The following is a 15,184-nucleotide window of genomic DNA, read 5'->3' as shown; positions in this document are numbered from 1 at the left end:
TACAAAAATGTGGGTTGTTTCTGATTTGACATTTGGTAGGATAATGTTAAAATGCACCTGTGTCCATATCAGGTTTTTCTTTACTCCAAAAGTGCTTAAGACTTCTTCAACTTCTAAGTCATTCAAAGACTTCTTCCCCTTCCAAGTAGGGGAATTCCATACCTCACTTTTAAAAGCAGCTCGCACTTTCATCAATAGATCCATCAAGACAGAGGCTGTGCAGCTTGCAGTGTTGAAGTCCAAAAGCGAGCAAGGCAGCTCATGTTCTGTCCAGTGCTTAGGAAGGGGGTCCAGATCAGCTGTGAAGATATCTGGTGAAATTCTAATCTAGCCAAAAGGAGGCAGAGGTGTTAGGCACCCTCCTAGAGTAGGTGACAATGGAGCAGGTGTTTTAAGAACACAAGATTCAGAATGAGTTGTCTGCAAGGGTAATTATGCCTCAAGGGCAGGATCCTAATATAGACAAGGGCTCATATTTGGAAGTTTTCCAAGATTCTTGTTATTCACCTTTGACCACACAGGAAGTTGGAAGAACAGCTTTAATAGTTATCCAAAATCAAGGAGAGAGGTTGGGAGCATAAGCTGAGCAGGTCAGCTAGAAAAACATGTGAGTGTTTGTCAGTAGAGCCTGCTGAGTTAAGGGGAATACTTTTTGTGGGGTGGACCTTTTGCCTTGCAGCCTCATCCAGTGCTATACTAAGTGATTGCTGAAATGCAGGTTTTTTTCCTCAAGCACAGTACCTGCCCCATGGGTTGGCTTCCTTCTCACACCCAAGTGCCAGTGCACCCAGTTTACTCTGTGCATAGGTTAAGGTAGGGTTACAGTTGTTTCTGATAACATCATATATTTAACAGTTTAAAAAATGCAGGTCTTTTCTTCCTTGGTAACGAGGCATGCAGTGGATTTTTAAAAAGTAATAATATAGAGGCAAAGTATCATTAGAAGCCAAGAGTTCATTAAGCAATGATGAATAGCTCAAATGTGTAAGTTGTGGTTTTTCAGCCTTTATGTGGAATTTCCAAAGATATAGCCAGTTTCACAGCAGGGATTTGAACATGTGATAATTTCTTTCTGGTTATGCCTATGATTGTTGTTATTCATACTGTTCTGTTTCTTTCTATTATTTAGACTGGCATTTGAACAGGACATAGAACGTGGCAATACAGATGGCCTGGGTGACTGCCAAAGTAAGCAAAACTTTTACCTCTGTTTACAGTGTGTCACAGCATCCTTCTGAATGCCTCAAATCACCATTACCTGTCAGACATTGTTTTGTAGCAACATAAGCCACAACAGGGACAGCAATGTACCTAATGATGTAGGTTAAGAAGAAGCACTGTTGTTTAAATGTGTTTGAGGAAAATAGCCCAGTTCACGTGATTTATACGAACACTGGACTTCGGAATGGTTGCATAATGAGAAAACAGCTCTAGAGGATGTTGATTACAGCAATGGCATAATGAATTGGGGTCATTGTCTTTATTAGCCCTGGTGGTTGGGTTGTTTATGTAAATGTACAGAAGTGGCTTGGTTTCTTAGTGTAGTCTGTGATTTGGACTACATTCCCATGCAGCACAATGAAACAGTGAAATATATCTTCAGTTTTGGATCCGGATCAAGAAATTACAACTGCTTAGTTTGTGAATATTAGGGAATTTTACATACAGTCTGGACAACCTCATGGTGTTAAGGGTCAGGTACTATTGGCACTGCCTAAGAAATTTTAATGGTAAACCTTAAATACTGACAGCATGAGCTGGAAGCTTAAACACGGTCTTTAAACATTTACAGTTTTGTACTGAAATGCTTAAAAGCACATAGCTTGCACTGCATGGAAGGAAACCTTGCATGCTGATTTCTGAGCCTTCAGGAATACCAACATCTGTGTTCAGGACAGCTCTTGTTCCAAATGTTCTCACCAAGGCTGGTTTGATTCTGAGCTCCAAATATTATTTATAAACCTCATGAAATCAAGACTCATGTTCTTTTCAGTGTAATTCTCACCGATGGAATAAAACTGATGAAGCTGAGGAATCAATGTACAGTGAGAGAGTCATTAGTTCTGCAATACAAAGGGAAAAAACAGAGCACTAGACTGTGCCATGGGACATAGTGTGGGCCAGCTGCTCTGGAGAAAGCCAGAGCCTTCTCATGCCTTGCACATCCTTATTCAAGAGCCATTAATTATTCTAATCACTGTGCTTGAAGGAGTATAAGGATTTCAGCCTCTGTCCTAAGAAAGGTTAATACAGACTGCCACAAAGATTTTTGAAGGAGGTGTACACATAGGCCTCCCCTCTGTCCCCCTGTAAAATGGGTTAGCACCAAAATCAGGCCAGTTCCCAGCTGGTGTATCTTTGCCCTTTTCAGCCAGTTCTGCTCTCCTTGGGCAAATAGGTTAGGCAGGAGTGGAGTGTACCTGACATTAGTTACATATAGAAGGAGGATAGGAAATTATTCAGGAACAGCACGTTGTGCTCATAGAGAGATCTGCTTCTGTGCAGAGAGCGACAAAGCCCATACCCTGCTTAAATCCCTCTTTAGCCCTGAATGATGCATTGAACCTTGACACTGCACAGAGGCAGATTTCATTTCCTGCTAGCACAGCTGATTTTAATAGTTTATGTGATCTTGGGTCACCTGAGTTCTGTCCACTCACATTGCTGGCTGTTTCCCCTGCAATGCCTTGCCTTAGACTAGGATATGCAAAGAAAGCAGGGAGGACACTGGCCCTCCCGCTCCAGTACCTCCTGAACAGAGCTGGTCACGAGCACTTTCAAAGCCAGACATTCGTTTTGGGTATGTCGGAATATTAAGTTTGCCTGGGTCCTTACTGTACAAATCAAATGGTTATAAATATCAGCTGAAACATTAATGGTTATTAGCAGCAAACTACTTAAAAGGAAAAACAAGATAGAAATAATGATTTTTCCCCTGTTATTTGTCTTTCAGATTCCTTCGTAGCCCTGAATGGTAAGGAAGTTCTTAGTTTCAATATTTACTGACAGAAAATCTATTTTGGAGGAACCACTTTTTACTAAACTTCTTTATATATTCATACTTTTGTTATACTTAATGTTTCTTCCCAATTTATTTTGTTCATAGACATTTCAACTGCTTCACCTGATCATGAAATGTCTTACTACACAGTGTATGGTCAGTTTATGAGTGTTTTTTTAAAATTCTCCCCAAATCCTTGTGTTAGCTAGTAGTTCCTGTACTCAAATAGTTATTACCCAATTTTACTTGCTTTGTCTTGGTTCTGAGGGCCCGATTCACTAATCACAACTAGGATTAAGTCATACCTCTTGATTTTCAATCCCTCTTTTCTTGTCTTCCCTCAAAACTGTCTCCATTGAATTGAAGTCAGATACGGCCTATTTTAATGGCCTGCCAGCAGACATGACTAAGAGCATGCTTCATCTGAACACTCAAACACTTGGGTACAGTGATGCATCTTATCTGTTCACCAGGACAAACAAGATAGTAGCCCACATCCCACTCATGAGCTGTACAGGCTGGTGCCATTACTGCTACAGCAGCCAGTCAGAGATACCTTAGGGAAAGCAGAACTATCCCTGGGTTACAGAAAGATCTCTCATAAGGAAAATTAGCCTTTTACTGGTGTGGTTTGGGATTAGATTATGCCTCAGTTCCTGAAGGTTCTTGTCACTTCTAGGGTGAGTCATTTACACTGTCCATTCAAATTTACGTAGCAAATTAAATGACCTGAACTGAAAGAGGATCACTTCTGCAAGCCTAGAGTAGCAGGTTCCCATGAGGCAGATGTTAATCTGTGCTCATAGTGCTTTCTACCACTTTGTTCTGCATATTTGGAAGTAGATTGTGCTGGTTCTTGGAGTGAAGAATGTCTTCATGAGGAGTCACTGCAGAATAAAAAATCACTTTAAATTCAGACCTGGACATGCATTGCAATAGCTTTTCTTATAGACATCCTGAACAAAGACAAGCACACACAAGCTAAGAGGATGTGTGGCCTTCCTGCCAAGTGAAGTCAATGGCAAAATTCCATGCAGGGTGGGAGCTTCCTTGTGAAGTTGCTTTCAGGCTGTACAAGACTAGCAGTTCATTAGGGCTAGATCAAATTCACCATACGTTTGGCTGAACACGGAAAGAGGTAGGTTGATGTGAACTTTTAATTGATCCTTTCATCTCATGCCTGCAGAGTATGTAGGTACAGACCTGAACCAATGACAGCTCAGTACAGCAGAATATAAATAACTGTAGGCACAGGAATGCTGTTCAACATTTGTAAAAATAAAATCAAATTCCCCCTACTGTTTATTACCAGGAAATGAAAAATGTGCAGGTGAAACTTATTTGAAAGTATGGTAATGAAAACCAGTGAAGGGAATGTACAAAATCAAAGGCAAGTTGAGACTTTCTAATATATGGACAGTTTCATTTGCATATACGGTTTATACTTTCTTTCATTGTGAACTTGCTGTATTTCTAATGCACAAAACAGTAATTAAAGAAGACTAATAATGAAATCCATACTGCTGAATGTAAAGATTAAGAGAGTGGCTTTGGGCATAGTGCTGATGTGCCAGAAATGTTCTAGCTTTCCATAGTCTGCAGAGTTATAGCTGTGGAACTGGGGTTCTGGATCCTGCCAGCTAGAGTATTAGTAGGTCCTTTAGTAAAAACTGGTATTTTAATCTGACCAAGGAAGCAGAAAATGTTTCAAATGAGCAGCAGAATGAAAAAAGCTGAAGTCTAACAGAGTACAGTTAGCACAAGAGAGTACATTTTACTGTCCAGGCACGTCAAGCCCAAAGACAGAATCCATAAATGAACCCAGCTTTTGAAGTAGGACCTTACAGAGAGGTGCAGCAGAGAAAAGCTGAGAAAACAGAGAAAACCCAGCAGTGACATGGGATCCCATTCATGTCCAGTCTTTTACAGCTTATTTTGCTGACCCCTCTCAGGTACATCCTGCTAAGGATGCAAGTCTCTATGCAAGTCAGCTCCTCCTTCTGTTGGTTTAGTTAAAATGCCTATTCTGATATTTTTGCAGTTGGGCTTTCTTTTCACCTACTGCTAGTCACCTCTATTGATCTTCCACATCAGGGGTACAAAAATTCTAGGATGAGGTAGTACCCAGTCTCAGTAAGCATGTTCATGTTTGCCAACTCTAGTGAGTGGTCTGAGTAATTTTGTATCTTGAAAAAACAAGAAATTTATGAATGATGTATTTTGATGTTACTGAGTACAATTTAATGCAAAGGTAAATGCTACGTCATGGTTAAGATTAAGCTTCAGAACATTGGTACCAGAATACCAGCCGAGTGAATGCTCAGTGGGCTAAAAACACCCAAAGCCATCTGAAGCTCCCAAAGAAGTCATAAGGCTTGATTCTCTTCATTTCTGCCACTATAAATCATCCTACTTCAAGACACTTGCTACCAATCTGTAGCAGTGTGAATAAAAAGAGAACCAAGCCCTTAATCTTTGTATTCTTAGCACCAGCCTCCCCCTAAGTTTGGCACATGGGCTCTCTTCCTAAGGCAGTCTCACATGATCAGTTGCAAGCATTTAAAGTGCAAACTGCACACAGGTGGCTCAAGTGACACTCAAGGAGAGGATAGCAGACTGAAGGTCTGGATGCAGAAAGTCAGAGAGAAATTTTGCATAGTTTAAACAAAGGAGATTAAGCTAGATCACTGCAAAAATAGCAAAAATAGCAGCTTCAATTACCTTTTGGAAACATCAGTTCTTAGTGAATTGGGCCCTTATATTACCCCCTAGCCGTAGTTCTTTCTTCCTCTATAGTATTGACTCAACTTTCCCTCTAATTGTCTAATTAGGTTGCTATAGCTGTTAATAGGATAGTGTGAAGATATCTTAACCTCTGAGATTCTAATGACTTGTGCATATTAGACCACCTATCAAATACTGATAGTATTGACTCTCCGTCTTTGTTTTAAACTTGAAAAAAAACCTCTTTACATTTTACAAGTGCACTTCAGAACAAGCTATAGTTACAGAAGTGCAGCCTTTCTGCATCATTATCTGTGCTTATAGGCAGTAAGTGCTTTTACTCTGCCTCTGTTACTTGATTACAGCACTCCAAATGAAAAGTTTTTGCAAATAATGGAAGCACCTAGACCAGATTTTTTTAAAGTGCGTCTATTTGATTTTTACGTGTTTTCTTTAAACAAAGACATTTGAAAAGCGCTATGTGTTATTCAGACGCTTATTTTAAAACAAAGGCAGAATTGGTTTTTCAGATGTTTTTTGTATTAACCATTATTAACACAGAGGTACTGACCACATCTCAGATGTGCTAAAGCCTTGTTAAATTTCAGCAAAGCTTATTTGCAAGTCAGAGTGGTAAAAAATGGTGTGATGGGAAAAAAAGGCCCACTACATGTTGCAAACTATTTAGTGCATTGTAAAGGCTTGATAATGGCTGTGTGTGAGAGGGCCAGGACTGGGTTGTCTGCCACTTCAGTCTTTTCTCTGTTTATGAGAGAAACTTAAGTAGCTCATACATTTGTGGTGCCACACTGCTCAGAGGTGAAATTCACCCAGTGGGACTGGCTTTTCAGGCACTTACAGGACACTGTGATACTGCTTACAGGAACAGGTTTAATCTACTCCTGCCCTGCTTCCTCAAAATCAAAAGGAAGAAAGTTTGTCTTGATTAGCTGTGTAAGCTTGCTTCTCAGTGTGTACTAGACTAATACATTAGTAACAGAGAGAGTATACAGATTCCTTGTATTTATGTGGAACTCCTCTCTACCCAGTGACCATCTGGTACATATTAATATCTTCACAAAGCCTTAGCTTTCCATTACCAGCAAGTTCTCTGTGTATTGGTAATATATGGTTCAAGAACTACTTTTTCCCCTAGAAAATGTGTCCCTCAGGCATATACTTTCTCCAGATTTCTGTATTATGAAATGTTTTTCTGTAACCATACTTAGAGCTTTTCCTTAGAATTTCTCCTTTAAGCACACTTAAAAGTGCAAGTGTCTGGAAAGAGATATAGGCATATAAATGCATATCAAACACAGACATATAATATGATTGCTACTTGGCAAGATTTTCTTCTCTTTTACCTCCTTATCAAGCAATGACTAATTGCTTTCTTATGTTGAGTGCAGCACTATTTGGTAAGCTGACCAAGTACTGTACACATTACTGGTGTTGCTGAATGGGGTATAAACTTGAAGACTGGAACCCCATGAATGCTTCCACTGTGGCTTAATCCTTAGGGAAAAGAAAACATGAAAATACCATAATTTCTGATTTCTGCCCTGTTATTTGTCTTATTCCTTGGGGATGCACACAGGAGTTGACAAGCATAAAATAGTGTTGGAGTGAATGCCTTCAGGATCCAGCAAATTCTTGCTTCAAGAGGGTGTGTGTTTTGAGTTGCTGGATCTCTACCTGTCCCTTGGACACAAATAGTCCTGCTGCAGGACTGCTGTGTTTGGAGCAGGCAGCACATTTGGATTGGAGTCCTCTATCTGTGTGTTACCAATGTTCCCAGCCATGCTGGGGCTTATGGAAACCTTTTAAAAGAAGATAACATTTGGCTTCTCTTTTCTATTTGGGCAACATTCAAAACTGTCTTAACAAAATACAGTATTTAATTTGCTGTTTTAAGGAGAGATGGCTGGGAGAAAATACACTTTCTACCATGACAGGGTAAAAAATCCACTGCCGTTGTCCGTATAAAACCCTCAGACTGACATCCAGAGCTAAATTATGTTAACAATTGCCTGTAGTTGAAGGTTGGCTTCATGGTGAGAACACTGTAAATTTAACCAATTTTACTTTCTAAGCATACAAGTTAAAGGAGTTCATTATGGCCATGTCCTATGCAAAATATAGTCCAAAGCATTCCCATATATAATTCAATTTAGTAAATCAAAAGAGCTCCTTGAAAACTTACAGAGGAACACAGACATTTTTTTACTCTAAAGACATTAATATTCAACAGGACTTCTTTATATCATAACAGCATCTTAATAGAAGTTGCTGCATTTTTCTGACTTCATCAGAAGTTCAATACCATGAAGCTGGTGAATGGGCAGGATAAAATGAAGCATGTGGGAGCATCTAAAAGCTTGGGGACCCTGGTGGTCAGCATTTCAATTTTTGATTATTGGAGTAGAATTGAGGATCTGGGTTCATCATCTCTCTCTAGACTTCTGAGAGCTAATTTGGATGGATTTAGAAGCCATTTAAAGCAGCATGTTTTAGATGCAGCTTTCGAAAGCTTTGTGCATACCCAGGAGCTGGTTAAAATACACTACAGAAGCACAGGATCTACCTGCCCAGCTCTGTGCCTTCTCTGTGAGGCTTAAATTTCAGCTCCTCGTGTTGATCTGTCTCTGCCCCAGTGAATCTCAAATTATTTTTCTGAGCAGTGAAGCAAGATCAAGGAAAGGAGCAGGTAGAGGGTCCCTGCTAGGGCAGCCTGTAGCCTGGTGATTGGACTCCTCTCCAAGTGAGACTCATCTTAGGAAGGAAAATTAATTTACTGGGCTGTTCCAAAGGAGACAGGAGAAAGGAGGGCTGCTGTCATTCTGCCTAGTGTTATCTGACAAAAAAATGTTATATTCCATTCTGTCTGTGAATAATCCAATTCTGTTAGTTTGTGTTTGAGAATGTGTCAAAAATCCTTTTTTTAATGGGCTCTTTAAGAAAAGTAGGTATGGGGATATAGTTACTCCACATAAAATTAAGGAGGCCCAAAACTCCGTGAATCCTGATGAAAATAATTCACTTTTTCACATGTGCTGGAAGGAAACTTTCATAATGGTTTTGAGGTAAAAATGTTGTGGTGTGGATGGCATTTGGTGCCCTCTTGCCAAAGCAGTTGAGACACTGGAAATTCCATGTGGGAGCTGTCTTTCAGAGACAGCAGACTCAAGTATTTTAGGTGTTGATGTGCTTTTCAGATCCAGCTGCAAAGAGTGTATGAATCTACAAACACGCCACTGTCCCATCCAAGCCACCTTTCAAACTGTGCCGTGTTTCCAGCGGGGCAAGTTCTGTCAATGCGCTGTGTGTTGGGATATGCGAGAGGTGGATCAGTCTTGTTCAGGGCACCAGTAACAATGTCTAGAGCATTTGTAATGGAAAAAAGGCCTGTGAGATCTCAGTCTCAGCTGCTGCTGGAGTCAGGTGCTCTTGGGCAGATCCACAAGGTGAGGCATTGTCTGCACTGTCGCTCTGAGCAGAAGTAGTGTTCAGTCTTGTGCTTATTTCAGAGCCGTTTTGGACCATCAGCTCGGACAGGACCAATACTGATGGTGCAAGCGGGTGTGAGCAGCTGGCCCGGGACATTTCCCATCTGGAGAGGAATGCCTCAGTGTGAGCACACTGGTTAGGCAGTCCTTCATTCCCCTGGGGGCATGAGGTACAGTGCCTCATGATGTCACCATTTCGTAGTTCTTCCAGTGTTCCCATTCAGTTTCAGCCATTTTGGACATTGTTCTGTTTAAATTGATTTTTTTGTTTGCATTTTGACTGAGCCAGTATCAGACAGCATGGGCTGACACTTCGGTTTCTGTCAGGCATGTGTACTGAATCCAGCCAAAGGATGCTTGACTCAGATAACGTGTGCTTATGATCTTTCATATGCATTTAACACTTTTGAGAAGCACAGAACTGCCAGCTCAGTGGCAGCACCTTTTAGCTCCCTGATCTGGAAGGTTCAAATTCCCTCCTCCTTTGGAGTGATGATTTGAAGGACTTTTGAAACATTGCTCAGCCTAAGACAAGATGTTCACCCGTCGCAGAAGCAAAGCAGTGTGTACACCCCTGAGCATGGGGAGGTAGCATGGTAAGTTACTAATGAGACTTGTCTTCCCTGCCTGTATTTATAATATAAACAGGACACTCCAGTTCCCTAGTCCCAAGCACCACCACTTCTGACTCTCGCGCTCGACAGGGTTATGATGCTAGGGGACGCATGCTGGATTGGAAGGATCCGCTTGGTTCATCTGAAAATACAGATCCATATGTGGCAGTTTCATCCCATAATCATCAAGACAAGAAGGGTAAGGCCTTGGAAATGACATCCTGTGGTGAGGAGGGAGGGGGAGGAGGACTAAAGTGTAACTGCTTCCAGCTGGCTCAGAGTAACATGTAATGAAACTCCTGTGCTATAATTAAAAGCTTATCGTAAAGTCTGAAACTAAACAACCAATCTCAGATAATTCACTGCCTGAGGAAACCACACAAAACAAACAGAAGTGTGTGCCTTTATAGAGAGTTTTGTGCATGTGGGAAGGAAGGAAACAGGGAGGATTTAACTCTCTTTAAATTTGATCTGACCTGGTCTCTGACAAAGCAAGATCCATGGCTTCCTATTTTTCTTAAGGATGCATTTTTATATTGCCTTTCTCTGAATTCCCAAGGCAACACAGCAGTTCTCAGCTAATTTCACATAATTTTCATCTCTCAACAACCATAGAATCCTAGAATCACAAAGTCCTTTGATTTGGAAGAGACCTTAAAGGTCATCTTGTTCCAACCCCGCTGCCATGATCAGGAATATTTTCCACTTGACCAGGTTGTTCCAAGCCCCTCCATTCAACCCTGAACAGTTTCAGGAATGGGCCATCAACAACTTCTCTGAGCAACCTGTTGCACTGCTTCACCACCCACCCTCAGAGTAAAGAATTTCTCCCTTATTATCTAATTTAAACCTGCCCCTTTCAGTTTGAAGCCATTTGTCTTGTCCTGTCATTACACGCTCTTGTAAAATGTCCCTCTTCAGCTCTTATATATCCCCCTCTAGGGACTGGGAGGCTGCTGTAACATCTTCCTAGAACCTTCTCTTCCTCATCCTGAACAACCCTAGCTCTCTCAGCCTGTTCTCCAGCCCTCTGATCATCTTTGTGGCCCATGTCTTTCCTGTGCTGGGGACTCCAGAGCTGGATGCAGGGTTCCAGGTGGGGTCTAACATGAGCAGAGCAGAAGGGCAAAATCTTCTTCCTCACCCTGCTGGCCACGCTGTTTTGTGTGCAGCCCAGTATACGTTTGGCTTTCTGGGCTGTGAGTTGTCCTGGCTCAGGCACTTTGCACTTGGCCTTGTTAAACCTCCAGGTTCCTATGGGCCTACTTCTCAGTCTTGTCCAAGTCCCTCTGGATGGCATTCCATGCATCCATTCCAGGTGCATCAGTCACACCACACAGCTTTATGTCATCTGCTAACTTGCTGAAGCTCACTCAATGCCGCTATGTCATTGATAAGGACATTGGTCCCAGAATTGACCCTTGAAGGACACTGCTTGTCACTGATTTTCATTCAGACCTCAGGCCATTGACCACTGTCCTCTGAATAAAGATGTCCAGTAAATTCCTTGTCCATTAAATTGTACACCCATCAAGTCCATCTCTCTCCAGTTTAGAGAGAAGGATGTGGGGGACCAAGCCAAAGGCCTTACAGAAGTTCAGATAAATGATATACATAGCTTTTTCCTTGTCCATCGATGGAGACTCTCCACCAGGTTGGTCAGGCAGCACTTTCCCTTGGTGAAGCTGTGCTGACTGCCTAGAACAGCCCCCTCTGTCCTCCATGTGCCTTAGCAGAGCTTCCAGGAAGATCTGTTCCATGATCTTTCCAGGCACAGAGATAATGGGACTAACAGGTTGATAGTTCCCAGGGTCCTTCTGTCTACCTTTTTTTAAGATGTGTACAATATTTCCCTTTTTCCAGTCACCTTACTGCCACACTTTTCAAATATCATGGACAGTGGCTTGATAATTAAATCAGCCAATTCCTGGGACTCTGGGATACATCTCATAACATTCCATAGACTTTGGAATGTTCAGGTTCTTCAAGTGGTCCCAAACCTTATTTTCTCTTACAGTGGGATAGACTTTGCTCCCCCAGGTCCTGTCTTGTGGAGCAAACACTTGAGAGAAGTGCGAGGAGATGTTGCAAGAGAAGACTGAGACAAAATTGTTCTTGAGTGCTTCAACTTCTCCTCATGCCAGCCTTGCTAACCAGGTGGAGTACACCTTCTTCAGCCTTCCTTTTCTGGCTGACATATGTCTGTAGAAGCCCTCCTTCTTATTCTTGGCTTCCCTTGCCTGCTTCAGCTCCAACTACACCTTAACCTTCCTAACCCCACCTGTACACAACCAGACTGTGTTCCTGTACTGTTTCCTGTACTTCTTCCACCACTTGTACATTTCGTTTTTGCCCTTTAATTCAGCTACCAGGTTCCAATACAGCCATCCAGTCTCTTGTCTTTCTTGTCCAATTTCTTTCACCTGGGTTTACTGGCTCTTCCCTCTTGGGACATATCCTTAAAGATCTACCAGCTCTGTTCCGCTCCCTTATCCTTGAGGGCAGTTTCCCAGGGGGTCCCTACTGACTTCCTTGACGAGCTGAAAGTTTGCTCTTCTAAAATGCAGGGTCCTGCCTTTACTCTTTGCCTGAGCCATATGCCTGAGGACTGTGAACTCCACCAGGGCATGATGACTGCAGCCCAGGCTGCTGCCACTCAGGACATCTCTGATCACTTGAGCTGGTGACCATCAGTATCCCAACACAGATAAGGAAAGCCTGCTCTAGTCTAACCACTGAAGTAAAACTGGGAGTAGTCCTAGTCACTAAGCCTCAGTCCCACTGTCTTCAGTGAGACCTGAGCAGAAAACACCTTTTAACATGTGGTGATTCATGTACATTGAATTATGCATAATTGACTGCTCATGGAGAGGGTCTATGTTTTGTTTTTCACACACCAAAAGGTTGGGATTTAGGTGTCATTTCACAGTGCTCAGACCAGTGCTGAAGCACAGGCATCTAATACAAATCCTGTCCTTTGGCCTCCACTCCCCCTTTGCCATACATATAGAGAATTAGGCAGAGAATTGCTAAAATTTGCTGCTTGAACATAGAGAAGAAGAACCTTTTCTCCTGTGTAGATGGTGGTGCCCCTCATTGCATCTTGACCCTCATCATTCTTTCAGGTCCTTTTAATCTGTATCTCAGAGACTTTAAAATGGTTCCTTTTAAACAGGGGAGTTAGGTTCAAATAGCTCCACTGCCTAGAGAGATCTGAATCCTTGTTATTCTTCTCCAGGGTGTTCTTAGATCTCTTCTTTCAATCTCTGTTCTGTTGAAGATGTTTTTCTCTGTGTGGACTAATTAAGTACTCAGTGTGTGAGAAGGAAGATGAGTATGAGCAAAACTCACTTGCTGAGTGGTTAGGGCACTCACCAGGGGCAGGAACATACGAGTTCAGTTCTTTCTGCTATGAATGCTTGATATAAAACACTTAAAATATTAATTGAAATGTGGATTCCAGTCTCTATTGTTCATGCATTTTATATGAAAAACTCATTAGACAAAAGCATCAGCTGTTCCTAGAGAAGCTACTGGCAATGGCAGACCTGATGCTTTGCATTGTCTGCCTAAACTAGTAAGTTACTAGTTTCCCCTGTTCCTTCCCCTCCATCTGACCCACTGAATCTTGGGTTCTCCACATTAGTTGTGGCAGCTTTCAGCAAGGAGTGATGAGCATGTTAACATCACAGAACAGCCTTCAGCAGAGCTACATGAACAGCTGCTGGTGGTCTGGACCCAGACTGTGACCTCAGTGCCTGTTATTCATAACGGCCCAGATAAACCATGCCTCCCATAGTCCAGGGATATCCAGGGTTACTGAACTTCCCAGGATTGACCTCAGAGAGCCTTCACAGCTCCTTTTCATAAAGGCAGTGGGCATCACCTGGCTGGCCCAGCAGAGACAAATCCCGAAGCACTTTTCCAGTTGAGGAGGTCAGTCAAATTAGGCAGAAGGTACAGTAAAACTTCTTGAGATACCATGGAAAATATTAATCTAGTAGCCTTGACTTTTAAGCTTATTGGCAGGAAATTGAATATGAAGATTTAAATTCCCACAGACAGAGGACGTAAACTTGTCCCACTCCTCCCAGCTAATTAGCTCTTCCTACAGAAGAAGGGGAAAAAATACCCCTGTTTAAACAATTTCTTTGTAGAGCTTAATCCTGTAGACATTCTGGGAGAATTACTGCAAAATCTAAACCAAAAAAGTGAACTTCTAAAACCTGATCAGTCTTACCTGTGTGTTAAGCACAGAACCTCTTTGCACCCTGCAGACCTGGGGGCTGCTGAGCTTTGGCAGACGAAGAATTTCAGGTGGCTGCAACACACAAACTCAGTAACCGTAATTTCAGGTGCAAGGGAGTGACAGTACTGAAGATGAAACTTCACACTCCTAATTCCAGTTTAAACTCAGTCTGAGATATCATCTTCATTTTTTAATTCCTAATTCCTTGCTCTTCAATTGTAGAAAGGCAATTAAGAAAAAGGGATGTCCCTTACATAGTAGAGGGAAGGCAGATAAACCTGTATGCCCTCCTTAAGATGGCATGTGATTTATCTAGCACTCCTCTTTCCTTTCAGCAATGTCAATGATAATACTGACAGCCAAAAAATTAGGATCTTTTCTGTCTTTGTCCAATTGTTGGTAACACCTGTTATACAAAATACTTCAGGCAAGAGGACATTTCTTAGAAAATCCAGTGTTCCCATTTCTGAAAATCGATGCTATCTTTCTCTTGTCCACCCTGAAAGAGGGGGAAGGAAGGAACCCTTGAACACAACTCCTCTGCTGCTGCCAGACAAAGGAGTGGTGTCAGAAACCACCAAAAGTGGAAGAGCTGCCCCTTATGTACTCTGAGGAATGCAGAGATGTGCATGCATTTAAATAGAACTGTTTGTTATGTGTGGGTCCCTGCTTCACAAGTCTTCTGAACAGCAATGCTTAATATATGGAAAACTAGCTCTTAAAAACATCTTGTATGCCACTAGCAGCTTTCAGAAGAGCATGCAGTGAAAATATTAATAAATGTATAGCTGTTGGATTCTAGTCATTTTTGTTTCAATTCACTGACTGATGAAGTGGCTTACATTCAATACTTTCTTCCCAGAGAGTGATGGTTACCAAAGAGCCTTATAATTACTTGACAGGGTGATTTAGATATCATGCATTCTTTGGTGCCTAATTGTTAATATTGACAAAGCTGGAAGCAGTCTACACCCATCAAAACAATGGTGGCAGAGGGGACCGCATGGTTGTTTACCATTACCATCCACTTGTGTGTTGTTACTCCTTGCCTTGCCCAGTCAGAGCCAGTTGGCTCCAAAATTCTATTGAG

General features: G+C 41.9%; 1 protein-coding gene across 5 annotated transcripts in view; it reads left to right on the top strand.

The window, feature by feature from the left end:
• SEMA6A (semaphorin 6A) overlaps positions 1-15,184 on the top strand; it is a 126,453-nt gene that overhangs the window by 80,986 nt on the left and 30,283 nt on the right. For 3 of the 5 annotated variants that reach the window (XM_015652530.3, XM_015652526.3, XM_033520306.1), the window contains exons 16-19: positions 1,130-1,188; positions 2,954-2,974; positions 3,107-3,157; positions 9,880-10,044. In XM_015652530.3, the coding sequence (XP_015508016.1) occupies positions 1,130-1,188; positions 2,954-2,974; positions 3,107-3,157; positions 9,880-10,044 (296 nt within the window). The remainder of the gene's footprint in view (positions 1-1,129; positions 1,189-2,953; positions 2,975-3,106; positions 3,158-9,879; positions 10,045-15,184) is intronic. The other 2 variants (XM_015652527.3, XM_015652528.3) reach the window with 2 other exon arrangements.

This window comes from Parus major, chromosome Z (assembly GCF_001522545.3).
Source record: "Parus major isolate Abel chromosome Z, Parus_major1.1, whole genome shotgun sequence".
Lineage (NCBI taxonomy): Eukaryota > Metazoa > Chordata > Aves > Passeriformes > Paridae > Parus > Parus major.
The sequence above is the reverse complement of the archived record's forward strand: the minus strand, read 5'-3'. Positions and strand labels throughout refer to the sequence as shown.